Here is a 23,785-nt window from a genome sequence, read left to right on the forward strand (position 1 = left end):
GCACTAATATTAAGTCTCTCTGAAGCCTAGAAACACCCTTTTTTAAGTTAAATTCACAGCGAATTTATTCGACTCGAATCGAATATTGTCCACGAATTCGCCGAATCAGTCGAATCGAATTTTTCATTTCTTCGCTCATCTCTACTAAGGAGCTACCACCTTAGCTCCTGTATGGTTTAATTGCCTCTCAAATCTCTGAATCAAGGAAGTCTTGATGTTGACACTTGATGCTGACATCATAAATTCCAGAATTTCCCAATGTAGAGGTCACATGTGTGGTTTTGTTCACTGAATATTCTCCAGCAAGGCTGTTATAAGGCTCGGTTCACACTAGTAGTGCGGGCCGTGCAGCCTGCATTTGCACAGAGACAGTAGCCAATTAATTTGAATGGGCTGCTGTGCCCACATTTCACACAAGGAAAAGATGCATGCACCTTTTCCAGAACGCACCTGCAGAGCAACCGCATAGTCTTTTTGACCATGAGGATTCCGCACAGTTCCCACACGTGCGATCATGCTGCGGAATGAGACGCAAATGGCACCCCCACATTTCGCAAGGAAAAGGCAATGCGGGTGGTTGCGGGTGAGGAAACAGGTGCGATTTCTGCAACCGCAACCTCAGTCATAGTGTGAACCAGGCCTGAAGCCAGAAATTCTCTCCAGGCAAGGCAAGGACTGATTGGGATTGTCTACAGGCAAACCAAACGTTTCCGGTCTCAGAAAGATCCATATTTCTCAAGACAGGGTTAATAGAGTGCTTTCTAAGAGTTAATATATGCTTTAAAATCCACAACCAACTTTCTAGTGTCCATAATATTTCTCAATATGCTTTGTGGTTGACATCTGTGTACAGCAATTTAAGTTGATGACATTTTTACATTGCAATTCCAGTTCAATTATTGTAACTCAACAGTCACCCAACCATAGAAAACCCTTAAGAAACTGGTGGCATGGAAGTACCAAGAACATACAACCATACACTACTTCAGAATAAAACTATTAAGTGCTGAGCTTACTCAGAATGCTTTCTTTTCTAACCTATTTTGCTAATTCTTGCTGTGTATCTGTTTGGGAAACACTGCTTTATATATATATATATATATATATATATATATATATATATATATTGAGAGAGAGAGAGAGTTAACAGAATAGATTACCTATTGGAATTTTCTTGCCTAATTCCGGTTCCTTTGACAACTCAAAAATAGCTTCCCAGCTGTGGCCCTAACCACTCCCCCTTCCTCCCTCTTTGCGTTGTCTATATTGGCCAGCCTGCTGCAAATGAGTCACCCATGCTGGGGCTGTGTGCATCAACTGAAACACACAGAACCTGGCAAGCCGTGCTCTTCCTCCTAGCTCCCGACAGACAATTCCAGGAGCCAATTCCCCTATCCTTACCTCCTCTCTGCAAACTGGAAGTTCAGCTGAACAGTGAGGATTGTCGAGGACCCAGAGGTGGGAACATACAATGAAAGCTGTTAAACATTTCGAACAATCAATATTTTTTTAAACTCATACAGACATCTTGAGGTGTAGTAACCATACTTTGGAGCTGCTTATGCAGCCCAGGCATTGAAGGATGAAAGGAGTCTGACACCTGAACAAGTCTTCTGATTGTATGTGGATTTGGGGTGGGAAGAGGCATGATCACAGTCATTTTCAGTGGCTGTAGGCATAGCAGATGTACACATTATGTAGCTGGAGTTTCCAGCCTAAAAAAACACTGGGTGTAATTTTTGACCCACACAAGGGAGTAATTATATATATATATATATATATATATATATATATTCTTGAGTATTGATCTTAGCAGCAGTAGCAACATTACTTTAATTAATATCATATTACTCTGATATTGCACACAAGTGTGTAATTTGGCATCTCCACGATTTTTTCTGGAATGTGCTCTATATCCAAAAGGTTGAATTGAAAAACTAGAAGTCAGTAGTTATTTTACTAGATAGAAATGATAGAGGTATGGATAATTCAAATATTTATAGGTATAGAAAATTGTAATAACAGCACATGAGCATGGTGGGGTTGGTTTTGCAAACAGAGAAGTAGGTAGGATATTTCTGACATCGTAGTGGAGAGGCATGGCTTTCTCAGTGCTCAATTGCCAGCCCCTTCTCATTTCCATCAAGAATGGAACATATGGATGTCTTTATCTGTACTGACGTCTTGGAATAAAAATAAAATACGATCACGTTTTCTTTCTTTTCATTTGTCAATGGAGTATAGGTTCTTGGTAGCTTTCTGGAAAATATGTTGCACTTTTGTTTTTTGGCCAATGGTGTCCTCAACTCTTTGCATATTTCCCACATTTGGGTGTTTTAGCAGCATACATTCTGGTGAGCAAAACAGATGTTTGTTTATATCTTATATTTTTATATATATTTCAGCACAATTGGACTTATTTACTAAGATACTGTAAAGGTCAGTGGTTTGCAGTCACCCATAGAATTCGACCCAATTTCATCTTTTTTTCATCTTGTTTAGCCTATTGAAAGGTGGCATCTAATGAATTGACATGTATAGTTGAGTCCTTTGCTTTATGCTACTATATAATCTCATAAATGAGTAGAGGAGATCCTAGGAATCAATATTCAAAGATAATCTTTATATAGTAAACATGGATAATGAAAATGCAAGAAAGAGGTAGATGTATATACCAGGAACAGCAATGGTAAGAATTTTATCTTGACTTATGTTATATTCCATTTTCCTTCCTCTCCACACACAGGATTAATACAGAGCTGATGTTTTTTGTTAACTGTCATCTTTTTTGTTTCTTAGTAAAAGATAGTTTAGTCCAATTACTGTCTCTGCAAAGTCAACCAGTTCTACAAAATCTGATGTAATGATATTAACACCCATGGCACCTGGTTTCTGCATCTTCACCCAGTTCAATATCATTGGAAGATTCCTAAGAATAAAAAAAAGACATGGCACAATATTAATGCATACAAATATAGTAACAGTTATTTCCTGTATGTTAAAAAGGAATGGCTTTGTGCATGCTATGTTGTGATATGAATTGTGGGTTCTGTTATGGCTATGGGGACCTTCATGGGTGGGGAGTCCTGAACTAAGCTGTATTGATTAGCTGTAGTCTTGTCAATACTATAGACATGTGAATGATGAAATAATGTGTTTTGTTTCGTTATTTAAATAATTTTGTTTAGTTAAATTTGTTTAATTTGTTTTCAGAATTTATTTGTATTCGAAAAGTATCGAATCAGCATTCAAAGTTATTCTATTCAAAACTCGAATTTCAGAAGACGGTTATATTCTTTCTATTCTATTCCATTGTTTTCTATTCTATTACTTTCTTTTCTATGCTATTTGATTCTTTTCTATTCCTTTATTTTTTATTCTACTTTATTAAAATATTTTTTCTATTCTATTCTGTTTTACTCTATTCTTTTCTTTTCTATTCTATTCTTTTCTATTCTATTCTTTTATATTCTATTCTGTTTTATTCTATTCTTTTTGAAACTCAAATTTCGGAAGACGACTATATTCTAACACTAATACACACAGTCTTTGAAAGAAATCAGCAATATTCAGCAATATGTTTATATTTCAAATTTGATTCAGTTTTCAAACTCAGTTCAAATTCGATTCAAGTTTGAATTTCACCTGAAATTTCCTAAGAGTGAAAAACTTGTTTGAATTTTGATTCGGAACAAAACAAACCACACGTCTACAATACTATCTGGTGCTGGATTACAAAACCGGTTCAACAGAATTACAACTTCTTTGGCAAATAAGACATTCCATATATAAATATTTTCTGATTTGCTTGGCACTTAGCTTTAAAGTCTAAAGTTCCAACGATGTCTGATGAAGAGGGCCTGTCCCTCAAAATACATCAACATGCACATCTGATTGCTATCTGGGTCTTGGTGTATCGTGCCCAACCTTTCTGGATTTGAGACCTGTGTATTTTACGCTTTCTTGCCTATGGCAATTTGTGAGTATGTTAATAGTACTTCTTTATTAAAATAAAATGGTTAATGGGTACTGCACTAGGCCTTTCCGACCTTTTGTTTTGGTTTCACTGTTTATCAGATGGATTCCCCAATCTGAAGAGGACTGCATTGGTGGAACATTGCCGGTTATGCCAGGATAACCATGAAGAGTGATATACACTGACACTCATCTGGGTTCCAGTCACTCCATAGCACTATGCTGTCATTTCTTTGCCCAGTCACTACAATGCTACAGCCAGTAATAATCTGGGCCTTGCATTCAGTTTGGATAGTGGAAACCTTAAAACACCGTCCCAATAACACTGGACATGTGTGAGAAAAAAAGGCCACACAGGTTCCCAAAGGCAGAGGCTTGACCACAACTGTAACCTCTGCAAACCCTGTTCCTACACTCCTGCAATTTACATAGTCTCCTGAGAAGCTTGAGGATCTCAACTCTCAAGAGTCTACGCTCATGTGCAGGAGTACATTCTTGGGAGATTTGAATGCCTAGCATTTGTTAGACGGCTGCAATTTTCCACTGCAACTTTTGCATGGGGGGGCGCTAATTACAAGAGGTTATGTCAATGTTAGTGAAATGTCCATCCACTTACTGATGCTTGGTAAATTTGCAACAACCGGCTTCTGAAATGTCTGTTTTGCTTTTGGCTATATAAAATTTCTCATAAAATTATAGTCAACAGTTTATTTCATATTTATCTTATTTAATAAATAAGCAAGTATAAATTATCTTGATTTACCTAATGCAATGGTTTGTATTTTAACATTTACCTGTAGATAATACAAAAAATGGCCACTGCCATAGTCTATAACTGGCCTTCACAGCAAGGAGCACATGGAAGGGCGACTCTTGTCAAACAACAAAAAAGAAAAATTCCCAGCTCTAACTTGCCAGCCAGCGTGCAAACAAACCGAATTAACCTGTCTAGCAGTAGGCGTTAAAAACGGGTTTAGTTAACACACATTTGCATACACATGCAGAAGCTACAGAGCCTCCTCTCGGCACCCCAGTATTCTGTAGTTCCTAACTCTCCAATTTTAAGAGCCCCCATAGTAGAGGCACATGTATTTAATGGATAGACCAAGGGAAGATGGACCTGAGGGAGCCCACCCCTCCTTAAAGGTACAGGAGCGCACTGAACACCCAGCAAGTAGCACAATGGCAGCTAAGGTGTCCAGTGCGCCCCCTCAAACAACAATTCAACAGTACAAAAAATTACCACTGCCTCAGTCTATAACTGGTCATCACAGCAAGGAGCACATGGAAGGGCAACGCATGTCAATGTTAGTGAAATGTCGGTCCACTTAATGATGCTTGGCAAATTAGAAATAACCTGCTTCTGAAATGTCTGTTTTGGTTATTTAAAATTTATCATAAAATTATAGTCAACAGTTTATTTCATATTTATCTTATTTAATAAATAAGCAAGTATACATTATTTTGATTTACCTAATGCAATGGTTTGCATTTTAACATTTACCTGTGGACAATACAAAAAATGGCCACTGCCCCAGTCTATAACTGGCCTTCTCAGCAAGGAGCACATGGAAGGGTGACGCATGTCAAACAACAAAAAGAAAAATTCCCAGCTCTAACTTGCCAGCCAGCGTGCAAACAAACCGAATTAACCTGTCTAACAGTATGCATTAAAAACAGGGGTTTAGTTAGCATACATTTGTAAATAAATGCGTAAGCTACAGAGCCTTGTCATGGCACCCCAGTATTCTGTAGTTCCTAACTCTCCAATTTTAAGAGCCCCCATAGTAGAGGCATATGTATTCAATGGATAGACCAAGGGCAGGTGGACCTGAAGGAGCCCACTGCTCCTTAAAGGTACAGAAGAACACTGAACACCCAGCATGTAGCACAATGGCAGCTAAGGTGTCCAGTGCGCCCCCTCAACCAACTATTCAACAGTACAAAAAATGACCACTGCCTCAGTCTATAACTGGTCATCACAAGGAGCACATGGAAGGGCAACACATGTCAATGTTAGTGAAATGTCCATCCACTTAATGATGCTTGGTAAATTAGAAATAACCTGCTTCTGAAATGTCTGTTTTGCCTTTGGTTATATAAAATTTCTCATAAATTTATAGTCAACAGTTTTTATTTCATATTTAACTTTTTTAATAAAAAAGCAAGTATAAATTATCTTGATTTACCCAATGCAATGGTTTGTATTTTAACATTTACCTGTGGACAAGAGTATTTTTTAATCCAGCTTTCAATCCTCTTACAATGGTTTTAACTTGTGGGGTTAGAATAGCTTGTGATACATGGAAAGTCCCTCTTTTAGACCGTTCTCCAAGAGTTGTTTCTAGAAACTGAAGCAGCTTGTGAACGTTGGTTGTGTTTGCCCAGGGTGCTGGCATTTTATTTCCTGCCCATAAAAAGGAGTACTCATTCCATAAATTGTAGTGGTAGAAAACCAAAACCTTAAAAAACAAAATGAAAGCATATTAAAAAACATCCACATTCTTGCCTATGTAACAAAGGGTGTATATATTATTGGTAAAAAAGCAAAGGTTAAAAAGCTGAGCTATAAGATGAAAGTGCTGCTTAGTGTAGTGCTTTCTTAAGCATACCCCAAAGTTGGCCAGTGGAGTAAGAGGATGCTGTAGGGGGAAGAGGAAGATGGTAGTAGCATGGCTGAGCTCCTCCATCATATTTTATAGGCCATGAAGAAGACACATGTGGCTAGAGGGAGAAGAAGATGCTGCCTAGGTACAAATGCAGTTAGTATGGCTAGCAGAGTGTCCTAATGGTTTGCCACAATTGCCAGAGCATAGATTTGTCCATTTGCCCATGTATTATCACAAATGCTGGTGTTATAGTTGCTTTTGAATTGCTACAATTGCCTATGTATATGTACTGCCACAGTTAATTGCTATTGCACCATCAATAGCACACCATGACAACTGGTGCACCACATTTTCTTTTTGTGATTAACATCATATACTATATCACACATGCCACCTAGCAGTTACTCATGTTTGAATAGCACATGTAGTTTGCTACTATTTATCTCTGACCCACACAAAACTTTCTAGGTGTTCAAAATTCCTAGGTAAGCATATAGGCACCCTACTGGTAATTACAATCCAGACTTCGGGGCCTACAGATGTCATTGTCATATTTTTATTGACCTATACAGTCAACGAGTACAGGTATGGATTTCTGCAGGATGAACAATATAGATTTCAGGCTATAGGCTGAACAGGACAAAAAACAGATTCTTCTTTCCACGCCAACAGAGTGCATTGATGAGGCCTCTGGGCTATTGTATCCTGACAGCTGGCAATACCACCTGTCAGAATACCTAAACAGCAACTTCAACTGATTAAATACGAGTGCTGTTTGGCTGTCAATTTTCCACCTGATTCCTTCAACAAAAGTCAACTAAAAATCACATTTTACCAAACAGTTGGCAACATTGCCAACAGGGCCACCCACTGAGTGAATGTCAGCCAATTCGTGCATGCATGACCAACTTATGGGAGAAGGAGTTCTTCGCTGTTTTTTAACATGCAATGGCTTGATGAGAAAAATGTATTTATTATGCAGGTTACTAACAGAATAAGGTCCAATAATTGGTCTACCTGTCATTCAGAAAATGATTTGTAATCAATTCTGTTGCACTTGTAGTCCAAGAGAGATGGAAGTAATAATTTTGCTAACACAGATTTAGCTTTGCAATAGAATTGTATGGAAAGCATGTAAGCAAGTAAGAATTTGCCCGTGGTATGTAAATAACTGGCACAATGCTACTTTTCAGCACAGCAGTAAGGAAAGTATACATCAAGCTGTGATCTAACATAAATCTGTATTGTACCCGGTATTATGGTTTCAGATTTATAATGTCTGCACTGCAGCATCTTTCTCCCAGAGGAAAATGTACCCTGGTCATGCAGGCACATGTGTTTTCGGAAGAAGGAACCCACGTACATAATCAAATAGCTCAAAGTACCTTATTGGAGTTTCTAGTGGAGAGTAGGGATCTGACTGTTGCATGGAGTCAGCGCCATAACAGTAAGTACACAAAAAGAACCCACAATTGTTCCCTAAATTGCCCTTAAAGTATATGTATAGCCCGAACATTTTTGTAGCTTTGGGTATAGGAGAGAAGAGTTAAAATCCCTATCAGAATTTTATTGATCTCCCTGTTGGGTAGATACAGCCTCTCATTTGGTCCTGGTGACCACTGTCACCATAACAGAAAGGGATAATCCAAAACTTTAGAGTTGTCACTGGAACAAGTGGTGATAAATGTTCCAATGGGGACAACAAGTGAAAAGAAATCTCCCCAATGAGAGGAGAGGACGTATGGAGGTTGCTACTGCTTATTTATTTCTCTGAAAATGCCGAATAGCTTCAAGACATTCAGAGCACCTGGTCGGAAACAATTATACAGATCAGTTCTGACTTCACTTGGACTTTCCTGGTCTGCATGGTTGTTCCGGATCAGTGTCTTGGAAAGTATTAATGTCAGCCATGGCTAGGCAGCTAGCATTTTCAGAGGTCACCAATGGCAGTATCCATTAAGCCCAACTTCTATTATCAGCCCAAGCCTTGGCCCTTTACATAACACTCTGGTATGGTGGAAAGGGCTTGTCAACAATGCCAGGATATCAGTGCTCAAACACACAATCGTTCTATTGTCATAGACAGGAATGGATTCTAGTTATGGGCCACAATCCAATGACGTCATGTTTTTCATGGTATACCTTGGCACGGCGTTTGAAGTTGTGAAGTATGGTAACAGGTTGCATCTCTAAACAATTTCAAATTCTGGGAGCTTATAGCAAAGTATTGCAGATACACCTATTGGATTTAATAATTTCAATCACTCATCTATTCACTTTAAGATAGAAACCTACTTGGGATTATGTTGCAACCTATTCTGATATATACCTACCGTTTCTTATTTTATATTGGGGGTGTACTAAATTCATCACTTTATTGTTAACTAAACCCTTTGCACACTCTGCTCCACTTTTCCAGATGCTCCAGATTCCTGGAGATGCCAACTTGTTTCTAATTATTGACAAATAAGAGTTCTGCGGGTTCAGAGACTGATAGGATTGAGTCTGTGTACCTTGCTATGGATTTAGACTGCACAAGCTGTTCAATTTAAGAGTTAATTAGAAGCAGTCCTCGTGACGGATCAAGGAACATGCTGCTAGTGGTGAGGATAGCTGACAACCTGTATAAATGCAAACTAGTAATACAAATGATATGAAAGTGTCACTGTGGGCAAAGTACTAATATTATGCTAATCTATCAATAATTGCTGCAGGGATAATGTGTGAAAATATATTTGTCTAGGACAGTGGAGAAGTTTAGTGGTGGTGACGTAAATATATGCCATCCAGATCAACGCAAAATGAACTGATATGAATCAATGGCAATTATCATCATACTGCACATATTTGTTTAGCATGAAGAGGAGCTATCATACAAGCTGAATAAAATCCAAATAATAATACATACTAATTAGCACTTAATGTAGAGTAACAGTCCCTGCATGTCCCAATAATTGCAAGCAAGCAATGTGTTCAGCTGAGCATGCCTTATCATGAATAATTAGAACCTCTGCAAAGGTGTCTGATGCTTTAAAGCACTTGCTATTTATACAGAGATTTTTTCAACATGCCGAAACATGTGTGTGTGAATGAGCACTGCCTGCTTGCCTTTCTGTGAATATATCCTTTACAATATATATATAGAGAAAAGTCCAGGTTACTTATGGCCATCATCCCAAGAGGCTTATTACAAAGATTAAGCTTTACAGTCTTATAATGCATGCACCACCTCAGTATTTGATCCTTCATTTTTTCATTTACCCCAGGTGTAACAACTTCCTTAATCTACAGTCAGATCCATAAATATTGGGACATCGACACAATTCTAACATTTTTGGCTCTATACACCACCACAATGGATTTGAAATGAAACAAACAAGATGTGCTTTAACTGCAGACTGTCAGCTTTAATTTGAGGGTATTTACATCCAAATCAGGTGAATTTGTGTAAGATTTACAACAGTTTGCATATGTGCCTCCCACTTGTTAAGGGACCAAAAGTAATGGGACAGAATAATAATCATAAATCAAACTTTCACTTTTTAATACTTGGTTGTAAATCCTTTGCAGTCAATTACAGCCTGAAGTCTGGAACGCATAGACATCACCAGACGCTGGGTTTCATCCCTGGTGATGCTCTGCCAGGCCTCTACTGCAACTGTCTTCAGTTCCTGCTTGTTCTTGGGGCATTTTCCCTTCAGTTTTGTCTTCAGCAAGTGAAATGCATGCTCAATCGGATTCAGGTCAGGTGATTGGCTTGGCCATTGCATATCATTCCACTTCTTTCCCTTAAAAAACTCTTTGGTTGCTTTTGCAGTATGCTTTGGGTCATTGTCCATCTGCACTGCACGGCGTCCAATGAGTTCTGAAGCATTTGGGTGAATATGAGCAGATAATATTGCCCGAAACACTTCAGAATTCATCCTGCTGCTTTTGTCAGCAGTCACATCATCAATAAATACAAGAGAACCAGTTCCATTGGCAGCCATACATGCCCACGCCATGTCACTACCACCACCATGCTTCACTGATGAGGTGGTATGCTTAGGATCATGAGCAGTTCCTTTCCTTCTCCATACTCTTCTCTTCCCATCACTCTGGTACAAGTTGATCTTGGTCTCATCTGTCCATAGGATGTTGTCCCAGAACTGTGAAGGCTTTTTTAGATGTCGTTTGGCAAACTCTAATCTGGCCTTCCTGTTTTTGAGGCTCACCAATGGTTTACATCTTGTGGTGAACCCTCTGTATTCACTCTGGTGAAGTCTTCTCTTGATTATTGACTTTGACACACATACACCTACCTCCTGGAGAGTGTTCTTGATCTGGCCAACTGTTGTGAAGGGTGTTTTCTTCACCAGGGAAAGAATTCTTTGGTCATCCACCACAGTTGTTTTCCGTGGTCTTCCGGGTCTTTGGTGTTGCTGAGCTCACCGGTGCGTTCCTTCTTTTTAAGAATGTTCCAAACAGTTGTTTTGGCCACGCCTAATGTTTTTGCTATCTCTCTGCTCAAATATGCCCTAATGTACCTTCCCTCTTTGTTTCCCACACTGCTAATATTGCTCATCTTTTTTTCATCTGCATGTCTGCTATTAACCCCTTTTTAACCCATTCTACTCATTTTCTTTTAATTCAGTTAGCTACTGTATTAGGCACATTGTATTGTTTAAAATATCTGTTTTTTACTCACGCTAGTCCTTACCTCATTCTTAAAGTGGCAGTAGACTTAGACACCATTAATATAAATAAATACTAGAGCAGTATGTTCAGTCATCACAATGCCAATTGTTATATTATTGCCCAAAACATTTATTATTATAAATGGGTTTTTTTTTTTGCTTACTGTATTTTCTTTGTATGCCAGGAGAAGCAGGCGCTATATTGGGTCTCTTCTCCGGCATCCAGCATGCTAATGCTTCCACTCTCTCTCTATGATGATGGCCTTAGCAACACCCCCTGTGACATTGGTAGTCACATGGGGTGTTTCAGGAACTCGGCCAAGGATCAGCACTCTCATGATACTGCACTGTAATGTCATGAGTGCTGATGATGATGGAACGGCAGGAGGCCGTCTTAACCTACATCACAAAAAATAATGCTGTGGATGATGGACTAATTGTGCTTGCATCGGTGACTTCACTAAATAGGAAACCAGGCCAATCAGGGACATAGAATTCCCCCAAAGAACAGTAGTTTGAAAGGGAACCAACAGCGCTGTAAATAAAAACCAATAGCTTTATTATACTAGTGTTGGTTCTCTTTCAAACAACTGTTCTTTGGGGGAATACTATGCCCTCTATTGTTTGTTAGTGTGTATTCGGTTTCATGAGGACCCCACCATAATATGTTAATGGTGAGTCGGTGATTACCATAGCAACGAATTTTAGGGCTCCCTAATTAGGGAAGGGTTAATAATAATTAAAATATTAAAGTATGTAGATTTTAATTAATGATTATTCTTACATCTACTAATGGGCTCCAGTGAGGAAAGTGTAAAGTACATGGGCCACTGATTATAATAATCAAAATGATGGATTGTGAGTTTACTACCACTTTAATGGACCTCTTCTTTTTCCAAGGAGTGTGTTTTTTAATGAAACAATCCAAGTTTATAATTTTGTTCAGGTCCCCTGCTTCTTTATATTTCTTTGTCCACGGTCAGTTGTCTCCTTCCTCCTTTATCTATCACCCAGTCCACAATCAGCTTGCTCCATCTCTTCCTCTTACAGTCCTCAGTCAGTTCCCATTTGCCTCTTCTCTCAGTGGTCCATCATCATCTGCCAGATCCCTCTCACCTCATCTCCTCTACCCCCTTCTTCCTTACCACAATCCATTTCCACTCTGTCTCCCAACCATGATCAGTTTAGGTGGCACATCTGACCTAAAATATATACAGTAAATTATTAATATGTCTGAAAGGGCAGTATTGCATGCCAGTTTGTGATAAATCACTTAGAGGTCAAAACCCATTCAACCTAAACTAACCTGGTCACAGACAGACACAGATTTGTTATCACATATCACCTCTGTACTGCAGGGCACCTGCTCACAAAAATGGTACACACTACTGCAATAGTTGACTCCTAGCATTACATGCACTATATTGCCAAAAGTATTGGGATGCCTGCCTTTATACACACATGAACTTTAATGGCATCGCAGTCTTAGTCCATAGGGTTCAGTGTTGAGTTGGCCCACCCTTTGCAGCTATAACAGCTTCAAGTTTTCTAGGAAGGCTATCCACAAGGTTTAGGAGTGTGTCTATGGGAATGTCTGACCATTCTTTCAGAACAGCATCTGTGAGGTCAGGCACTGATGTCGGATGAGAATTGCTGGCTCACATTCATCCCAAAGGTGTTCTATCGTGTTGAGGTAAGGACAGTCAAGTTCCTTCATCCCAAACTCGCTCACCCATGTCTTTATGGACCTTGCTTTGTGCACTGGTGCGCAGCCATGTTGGAACAGGAAAGGGCCATCCCCAAACTGTTCCCACAAAGTTGGGAGCATGAAATTGTCCAAAATGTCTTGGTATACTGATGCTTTAAGAGTTCCTTTCACTGGAACTAAGAGGCCAAGCCCAACCCCTGAAAAACAACCTCACACAATAATCCCCCCTCCACCAAACTTTACACTTAGCACATTGCAGTCAGGCAAGTACCGTTCTCCTAGCAACCACCAAACCCATACATGTCCATCATATTGCCAGACAGAAAAACATTATCACTCCAGAGAACACGTCTCCACTGCTCTAGAGTGGTGGCATGCATTACGCCACTGCATTCGACACTTTGCATTGCACTTGGTGATGTAAGGCTTGGATGCAGCTGCCCAGCCATGGAAACCCATTTCATGAAGCTCTTTAAGTACTGCTGTTGTGCTAATCTGAGGGCCACATGAAGTTTGGAGGACTTTAGCTATTGACTCTGCAGACAGTTGGTGACTCCTGCACACTGTGCACTTCAGCATGCACTGACCCCAGTCATTTTACGTGGCCTACCACTTCGTGGCTGAGTTGCTGTTTTTCCCAGTTGCTTCCACTTTGTTATAGTACCACTAACAGTTTACTGTGGAATATTTAGTAGCAAGGACATTTCATGGATGGACTTGCACAGGTGACAACCTATCACGGTACCACGCTTGAATTCACCGAGCTCCTGAGAGCAACCCATTCCTTCACAAATGTTTGAAGAAGCAGTCTGCATGCCTAGGCACTTGATTTTATACACCTGTGGCCATGGAGGTGATTGGAACACCTGAATCCAATGATTTGGAGGGGTGTCCCAATATGTTTGGCAATATAGTGTATAATATATATATATATTTATGTATATATTTTTTCCCTAAGAGTCAGGTAAAGAAAAGGAGACTTTTCTTTAGACCACTGTATCAGCCATGAAGTTGTCATAGGTAACTATGGTATCCCAAGCAACATGCATACAAATATAAAATCACAGTTCTTGAAGCTGAACTAATGAAATAATCTACAAGAGCTCTTTTACCTGACCAGTGAGCAAACTTAATAAACAGTGAGGAACAGAAGTATTTGAACACCCTGTGATTTTGCAAGTTCTCCCACTTAGAAATCATGGAGGGGTCTGAAATTCACATTGTAGGTGCATTCTCACTCTGAGAGACAGAACTTAAAAAAAAGATTCAGGAAATCACATTGTATGATTTTTAAAGAATTTATTTGTCTTGCACTGCTGAACATAAGTATTTGAACACCTGAGAAACAGCAAGAATTCTGGCTCTCAAAGACCTGTTACTGTGCCTTTAAAAAGTCCACCTCTACTCCACTCATTAATCTAACTTAGTAGCACCTGTCTGAGCTCTTTAAAGACACCTGTCCACCCCACAGTCAGTCAGACGCCAACTACTACCATGGGCAAGACCAAAGAGCTGTCAAAAGACACCAGAGACAAAATTGTGGACCTCCACAAGGCTGGAAAGGGCTACGGGGCAATTGCCAAGCAGCTTGGTGAAAATAGATCAACTGTTGGAGCAATTGTTAGAAAATGGAAGAGGCTAAAGACGACCATCAGTCTCCCTCGGACTGGGGCTCCATGCAAGATCTTACCTCGTGGGGTATCACTGATGATAAGAAAGGTGAGGAATCAGCCCAGAACTACAAGGGAGGAGCTGGTCAATGACATGAAGAGAGCTGGGACCACAGTTTCAAAGGTCGGTAGAACACTGTGCCGTCATGGTTTCAAATCATGCATTGCATGGAAGGTTCCCCTGCTCAAGTCATCACATGTCCAGGCCCGTCTGAAGTTTGCCAATGGCCATCTGGATGATCCAGAGGAGGCATGGGAGTCATGTGGTCAGATGAGACCAAAGTAGAACTTTTTGGTCTAAACTTCACTCGTCGTGTTTGGAGGAAAAAGGATGAGTTGCATCCCAAGAACACCATCCCTACTGTGAAGCATGGGGGTGGCAACATCATGCTTTGGGGGTGCTTTTCTGTGAAGGGGACAGGACAACTGCACTGTATTAAGGAGAGGATGAATGGGGCCATTTTTTGTGAGATTTTGAGCAAAAACTTCCTTCCCTCAGTCAGAGCATTGAAGATGGGTTGTGGCTGGGTCTTCCAACATGACAACGACCCGAAGCACACAGCCAGGATAACCAAGGAGTGGCTCCATAAGAAGCATATCAAGGTTCTGGAGTGGCCTAGCCAGTCTCCAGACCTAAATCCAATAGACCATCTTGGGAGGGAGCTGAAACTCCGTGTTGCTCAGCGACAGCCCCGAAACCTGACAGATCTAGAGGAGATGTGTGTGGAGGAGTGGGCCAAAATCCCTGTTGCAGTGTGTGCAAACCTGGTCAAGAACTACAGGAAACATTTGACCTCTGTAATTGCAAACAAAGGCTTTGTACCAAATATTAACTGATTTTCTCAGGTGTTCAAATACTTATGTTCAGCAGTGCAAGACAAATAAATTCTTTACAAATCATACAATGTGATTTCCTGAATTTTGTTTTTTAAATTCTGTCTCTCAGAGTGGGAATGCACCTACAATGTGAATTTCAGACCCTTCCATGATTTCTAAGTGGGAGAACTTGCAAAATTGCAGGGTGTTCAAATACTTCTGTTCCTCACTGTAGGATGGGTCTTACCTGATATGCAGAGAGCTCAGGGAATGTGTACTGCAGTGGCTAACTGGATTGATGGGTAATCATATATCCCCTAGTTGATTGGATTACCTGTGTGTTACTGCCTATGTGCTTTTCTACATTATCTCTACATATTTAAATAGCCCATACACCTCTGTGCCCAAACGGGTCTGCAGAGATACAGAAATGCTGCCCTATGCAAATTGCAACCCTAGGCAGACCGATCTATCCTATTCACAACCATTGGCAACCCCTACGTGCTGGACCAAATTCAGGACACATCTTTCTGTCTGAGCATTTCAGGGTCCTCTTCTGTTACAGCTTCCTTAAGCCAGCCATTCATGACTTGAATTTTAGTAGATTCCAGCTGAATCAGCTAAAACGTAAAAATTAAAAAAAAAATCAAATGAGCTGGGTGGAACAGTAACTGCATCCTATAAGATGCAGTCACTGTTTGTATGGTCAGGCAGCTGCTGATGTTGGTGCTGTCTGAATACAATAGCCAGAAGGGGAGTTTCCTCCATGCATGCTGTTTACATGTGCATTGCTAGCCTTGGAGTGGGTAATTGGATACTTCCTAATTACCTTAGTAGGTAAAATACTAAGGTTCCTTTCACATGGAAAACAAGGGGGTGGTAAAAACTAGGCAGTTTAATTGCCCACCTACAACTGCAGCAGACTAGGCTGCACACATGCCCTGGCTGCAGCAATTTTAACTTGGCTTGCAGAGTTTGAAAGGTGGCACTGCCCGTCAAAACACTCATTAAGCACATTGATACTGTGAGCCAAATGTTTGGTTTGCGATTATGGCATAGCAATTCAATACAAATCCCCCCTGGGATTTAAAAAAACAGCCCCCCAAAAGGAAAAAAAAAAAGAGGCAGCAGGATCACCTAATAACAACCTGGCTGTACTACCACACTCTTTGCATTGATTCACCGCAGATCACTTTATAGAGAGCAGTGGAGCCTGCAACCCATATAAAAGACCCCTACAGAACATACTACATGACTCTTTCTGGAAAATGCAAAATTAGTCCACACCAGGGGCGGACTGACCATTCGAGCACTCGGGCTCTGCCCAAGGGCCCGGGGTCAGTAGGGGGCCCCATGAAATGCCCCTGGTACCTTTTTTATAGACCTTTTTGAGTGTGGGCAAGGACATAGGAGCCCCATGATCCCCTATTGCCCGGGGGCCCCATGAGTTGTCAGTCTGCCCCTGGTCCACACCACTTGAAGTAAACCTAGTTTTATGCTCAACAAACTACCTTTGGGAACTGAAACCTGGTAAGGGGTAGGCAGGCTGAGCTTTTGGACTTGCTGCGTTTAAATCCCAATACTGTGTTTATTTATGTTATTTGGAGAGGTTTTCTGTTAACATTAATGAAAAGTTGAATAATGCCTAAAGAGACCCTGTCACCACTTGTTACTTTGCAAGTAAGCTACGCGTTGACAAATTACATTTAAATGAATAATTGTTTCTGCTCTTACTTTGTTTTACATTTGCCTTTTCCATACATTTTACCCTTTTTGAAATAGTGTTAAAAGTATACTTTCTGGAGGTGTGGAAATCCTATCTGTGGTATATAGACAGTTCTTTGGCCACTCAGCCTGGTGCTGCTCATCAAGTCAGCGACAAAGCTATCTGTCCTGGAATGCGCATAGCGGCAGGTTGACCGATCTCTCTCTTTTTCATCTCCAACAGCAGCTCTGCAGAATCCATTAACAAGGTCTACTGGGTGCAGCTGACATGACAACAAAAATGTCACATCCCAGCTACATACCATTTACACCATACAAAGGGAAAACAGATATCTAATATGCAGTATTATCATTCAACAATTATTTCATAATTCAAAAAAACTTTCAGTAAAGTGTCTTACACAGATCCAAAAGTATCTATTCAACCTCACCTTTCAATAAAGTTTAGGAGCTGTACACCACTTCCTAAAGGTACAATCAATTTTATTGGTCAGCTCAAGCACAGAAAGTCTACCCAGGAACCCCCCCTAACATGTTTTGCATCTTACTGAGGCTTAATCATAGAACAAGAGGATGGCAGGGAGGGAGGAAGATCAAGGCCTTTACACTTGCGGTTGGGGCATGGTAAAAACACAGGGTTGAGATGCATTACAAAGACACTGAACACTTACACATGAAAATGATCCCCCGGTTGCACTCAGCATGCAGTATGGTCCACTGAACACTACCCATTCACTTGAATGGAACTGCGCCAAAACTGCAAAAGTCATGCGTTTTTTCCAGGGTTAAAACAGATGGTGAGAAGGCGACATAGCAACTTCTCACCGCCTGTTAAGCACCCTCTGAAGACCAATTCACTGTGGATTGCTCACAGTCAAGTGTAAACGAGTCCACATACCACATTCTCAATGTTAATTATAATTTAGTACTTAAAGGTATATTAATGTGGAAGTCCATCCTATTCCTATCTAAGCTTAAACCTGCTTCCACCCCCCTTCTAAACCCTGTTTATCTACCCTGTGAAAGGAAGATGTGTATACTTACATATTCTAAGAGTGATCCATTTCGGTCACATGAGCTCTTCAGCGGCTGGATTCAGTGAAGAGAAGGGATTGCCAAGCCTGGGCGCTGATGTCACCCATGGGCTTACTATGGGGCATCCACTTTCGGCTATCCCACCTCTATACTGAAGCCACCGCTGACAGCTATAATAGAATGGGTAAGTATACACATCTTCCTTTGACAAGGTAGATGGAGAAGGGTTTAGAAGGGCAGGGGCGGACTGACAACTCATGGGGCCAATGAAAGGTACCAGGGGCATCTCATGGGGCCCCCTACTGACCCTGGGCCCTTGGGCAGTGCCCGAGTGCTCGAATGGTCAGTCCGCCCCTGAGAAGGGAGATGGGAGCAGATTTAAACTTAAGAATAAGCTGAACTGATACTTTAACCTCTCATTGATATAATTAAAACTACACGTTGTATTCCAATCATTACCAGACATTCCATTATACTCAGTGGCGTATTTAAGTTTTGTGCTGCCCTAGGCAATACAAAAATTGTCTGCCCCAACGGACACCGATCAACACCCCCTCCCCCTCCTGTGGAGAGATCCTGACACTGACCAACGACCAACAACACCCCTGCACCCCACTCGGAGGAGCCTTCTACTACCCCCCTGCCCTCCGTGATGGAGAGAAAGATACTCATCTTTAAAGCTCCAGACATCCCTGGGAACGGGAGTCAGGCTCTACATACACCATCAAGCAGCCCACAGCCTCTCGTGGATCCCACCTGGTTCCCATAGTACGCATGTCCCTTCTTTCATCCCTTATTCTGGGGGGAGGTGCTGCCCCCCTAGGGAAGTGCCTTGTTTTCCTTGTGGTAAATACACCCCTGATTATACCCATATATCTCCCACGAAGGTAAAATTGCCGTATTTACTAAAAATGTTTAAAACAGAAAAAAAAACCAATCTTTTTACATTGCAAACTGAATATTATGCAGGATATTTAGAATGTTTCAAAAATGTTATATTTCTTTACCTTTTTCAAAACACTTTTCCATATTTAAATACTAATAATTAAAATATATCTCTTATCTTTTCATCAGAAATCAGAATGCTATTATTAGTAGGAGGCGAAACATGTTAGAGGGAGGATCCTAGGTGGGCTGCGTTTGAGTTGAACAATAAAGTTGATTTTATACCTTGGGAAGTGGTGTGTGGTTCCAGAACATCTCTGAACTGCATGTGGGATAAAAGGACCCTGGGCACCTACGAGCTGAAGTTGCAGACTGCAGAGGTCCTAGAAGAGGCTTCATCTTTTGTGAGTGCTCTCACCCTTACCATTAATCAACAAAGCACACCTCAATGCACTGTTTAACTAGTTGCCGACCGCAGATAGCCGAATGACGGCTTCACTGCGGCCGGCCAGTTCTGGGTGGACGTCATATGATGCCCCCCCAGAATGCGCTCTCCTGCGCACCCGGCGATCTCCGTGATCGCTGTGTCCTACGGACACAGCTGATCACGTGATGTGGTAAAAGGCCGATCCCAGCGGCCTTTTACCACGTGATCAGCGGTGTCCAATGACACGCTGATCACAGGGAAATGCAAGTGCCGGTTCTCGGCTGCACTTTCCTCACGCTGTCAGATCGTGAGGAAAGTACTGCCGAGAACCGGCAGTTGTCACAGCGGGGATCGGCACCGATCATCAGGACACTGATGATCAGTGCCCTGATGATCGGTGCCCAGCAGTGCCACCCGCAAGTTCCGCCCACATGTGCCCAGCAGTGCGTCCACTAGCTCCGCCCACCTGTGCCCAGCAGATCACCCACCTGTGCCCAGCAGTGCACCCACCTGTGCCACTCTGCAGTGTCACACACCTGTGACCAGAAGTGCCACCTACCTGTGCCCAGAAGTGCCACCCACCTGTGCCCACCCACCTGTGCCCACCAGTGCCACCCACCTGTGCCCACCCACCTGTGTCCACCCACCAGTGCTGCCCACCAGTGCCACCCACCAGTGCAGCCCAGCAGTGCTGCCAGTCAGTGCCACCAGTCAGTGCCCAGGGGTTGTGCCAGTCATTGCCGCCAGTCAGTGCCCAGCAGTGATGCCAGTCAGTGCCGTCTATCAGTACCCATCATCAGTGTCACCTATCAGTGCCGCCTATCAGTGCTGCATATTAGTGCCGCCTATCCGTGACACCTCATTAGTGCTGTCTATCAGTGCCGCCTATCCGTGCCACCTCATTAGTACTGCCTATCAGTGCCCTTTAGTGCTGCCTATCAGTGCCCATCAGTGCTGCCTATCAGTGCCCATCAGTGCTGCCTCATCAACGCACATCAGTGAAGGAGAAAAAATACCTGTTTGAAAAATTTTATAATAGAAACAAAGAAAAAAAATTTTTTTTTTCAAATTTTTTGCCATTTTTTTATTTATAGCGCAAAAAGTAAAGCGCCCAGTGGCGATTAAATACCACCAAAAGAAAGCTCTATTTGTGAGAAAAAAATGATCAAAATTTCATATGGGTACAATGTTGCATGACCGCGCAATTGTCAATCAAAATGCGGCAGCGCTGAAAGCTGAAAATTGGCCTGGTAAGGAAGGGGTATAAGTGCCTGGTAGGCAAGTGGTTAATTGGGCAACTATGTGACAAATGAGGTTTAATGTTGATAAATGTAAATCTATGCACTAGGGGGCTAAGAATATGCATTCATCATACATACTAGGGGGGGTACAACTGGGGGAATCAATGGTGAAGAAGGATCTGGGGGTTCTGGTAGATCACAAGCTTAATAATGGCATGCAATGCCAAGCTGCAGCTTCTAAAGTGAGCAAAATCCTCTCTTGTATTAAAAGAGGTATAGACTCCAGAGAGAGAGATATCATATTACCCCTGTACAAATCATTAGTAAGACCTCATCTGGAATATGCAGTTCAGTTTTCGGCACCAATTCACAAAAAGAACATTGGGGAACTGGAGAAAGTACAGAGAAGGGCAACCAAACTGATAAGAGGCATGGAGGAGCTCAGCTATGAGGAAAGATTAGAGGAACTAAATTTATTCTCTCTTGAGAAGAGGAGAATAAGGGGGGATATGATCAACATGTATAAATACATCAGTGGTTCATATACTGAACTCGGTGTAGAGCTATTCACCCTGAGGTCATCACAGAGGACAAGGGGGGCACTCTTTACGTCTGGAGGAAAAGATATGTAATCTCCAAACACGGAAAGGTTTCTTCAGTAAGAGCTGTGAAAATTTGGATTAGACTCCCTCAAGAGTTTGTTCTGGCCAGCTCAGTGGATTGCTTTAAAAAAGGCCTGGATTGTTTCTTAGATACACAGAATATAACTGGATACTAACATTTATAGGTAAAGTTGATCCCGGGAATATCCGAGTGCCTCTCGGGGGATCAGGAAGGAATTTTTTTTCCCAGCAGGAGCAAATTGGGTCATGTTTTGCTGGGATTTTTTGCCTTCCTCTGGATGAAATGTGGATAAAGAATTATAACTTTTTTTTTTAATGGTTGAACTGGATGGATTTTGTCTTTTTTCAGCCAGACTAACTATGTAACTATGTAATTTAGTAAAATGATGAAATACCTGGTAATTTTTTTCCCAGAGGTACTGCAATGTTATATTTTCAACGCATTCAGCTGTACAGAGTTTACTTCCAAACACCTCTTGCAGCATATTGACAAGATACAAATGGTGCTCATGTTCCATGGCATAGAAGTGATTGAAGTCCAGCAATATAATCTCTTTGCTGTGATTGTTCAGAAAAGTGTTTATTTCCGTTAGTCCATCCCATACTCGTATTCCATATAAGCCATGTATAAAGTAGATCTCTCTTCCCTCCTCTGGCTTAGAAGACACACGTAGATCAAAATAGCGAATCCCAGATTCTAGTTGTTCTTTAAAAGTCAAATTCTGTGTAACAGACCATTTCTTCATCAGCTTTTTGACCAGAGAGAGTTTTGCTAAGCGCTTGATTGACGCTGCCTGATCTGGACCAACTGGAGATTTCTCATCAACCCAAAAACTGAACGAATCATGCGATCCTAAAATATGAAACAATATCTTAGTGCAATAATCAGAATAATCATGAATTCAAGCTGTTAGGCGTAAGATATCAAGATAACACGGTAACTATCTAAATGAGAGGATCTCAATTTTTCTGTGAATGAAAGTAAAAAAATAAAGTTGCTAAAGCTGAATTCTTGGGTCCCCTTTTCCTGATCGCTGGCAAATAAAACTTTTACTCACCTAAATTGTCACATCGAAGACTGAGCCTTCTATCTCCTTCTGTTTACAGGTGGTGGAGTCCTTTTTGGGTGCCTGTAGTAGCCTCCCTGGCGGTATTCCCGAGTGTAGCTCGGGGTAAAGTTTCAGTACCACAAGTGGTAACCCCGAGCTACACTCAGGCTTACCATGCGGCGCTGCTCCGGGATCCCTCGATCACTTACCTTGTCCTGCACTCCCGCGATGTCCCTCCTGCAGTGTCCCCGGCAATGTAATCCGGCGGATGCCGGCATCTGTCATCTGGGTTCTGTCCCCTGCGAGCGTCGGGACGTACGGGGGACGGAACAGTGGGAAATTTGAAAATGACAAAAAGTGACATTCACAAAAATCACATAGTAAAACATTACTGTATCAAACCATTTCACAAACATTTTGTCCCGAGTGCTTTGTCCTGTGCCCTGCCTGCATTTTTACTGTTCTTTCTACCTGGAAACTGAGAAATGTCCATGGCGTCCAAAAAGCGTCCCTTTAGGTCAAAAGCGGTTTTAGACCACCTAGAGAACAGCGATAGTAAATTAGAACTACTTGCAGAATTGAGTGATAATGATTTGTGGGGAAATTCGTCATCAGACACTGAAAATGATTCTGCGACTTTGCTCAGTGATGTGAGAACTTGGCGTTCTATTTCAAATTTCAGTGTTTTTGGTTTGATTATATTATTAAATTAAATATATTATTATATTATTATGTTTTATGATTATTTATTAAATTATAATTTATGATTTCGTGTTTCAAGTTTTATCCTACCCGGGATGTTTACTAGACTCTTGTTCAGACAGATTTCAGTGAGTTATTCCTAAGAATTACAGGCCTACAATATAAAACGCCAAATTTCCATGCAAAAAAATGGTACCGCTTTCAGCACCAAAAAATGAAATAATCATACCGCCAGGGAGGTTAAGTGGACACTTTCTATTGGCTTTCCAGAGCTGGACTCCTTTTGGGATTGAGACAAACGCATGCAGGTAATGTGAGGAGACTGTTGAAAAATGGCCAGCTTTGACACAACTGATGTGCTAGATTACCTGTCACCGCCAACCAGAAATGGCACTGGTGAGAGGCTAGTATGGTGAATTTAGGTGCGTATATAAAACACTACACAAGGTAATTAAAAAAAAAAAACTGCCCGCAGTCAGATATGCCCAGAAATTGGTCTTAATTCAAACAGATAAAAATGTGTCACAATGCAATATTAGTATAAACAATATTATATAAAAATGCCTGAAACTGATAGAAAAAATCTGGTTGCTAAGAACGACAAGACAATTTCTTGCACACTTTTCTATCTTCAACTCCAAAAA

General features: G+C 41.2%; 1 protein-coding gene across 1 annotated transcript in view; it reads right to left on the reverse strand.

Moving 5' to 3' along the window:
• Positions 1–2,602: 2,602 nt before the first annotated feature.
• Positions 2,603–23,785, reverse strand: part of PLCXD2 (phosphatidylinositol specific phospholipase C X domain containing 2) — a 49,214-nt gene continuing 28,031 nt past the window's right edge. Inside the window, exons 2-4 of the mRNA XM_089659177.1 lie at positions 21,786–22,243; positions 6,196–6,437; positions 2,603–2,929 (exon numbers count right to left, since the gene is read on the reverse strand). Of these exons, the coding sequence (XP_089515303.1) occupies positions 2,773–2,929; positions 6,196–6,437; positions 21,786–22,243 (857 nt within the window). The 3' untranslated portion in view covers positions 2,603–2,772. The remainder of the gene's footprint in view (positions 2,930–6,195; positions 6,438–21,785; positions 22,244–23,785) is intronic.

This window comes from Staurois parvus, unplaced genomic scaffold (genome assembly GCF_062004578.1).
Source record: "Staurois parvus isolate SC_StPar_1 unplaced genomic scaffold, SC_StPar_1.0 ptg001134l, whole genome shotgun sequence".
Classification (NCBI taxonomy): Eukaryota; Metazoa; Chordata; class Amphibia; order Anura; family Ranidae; genus Staurois; species Staurois parvus.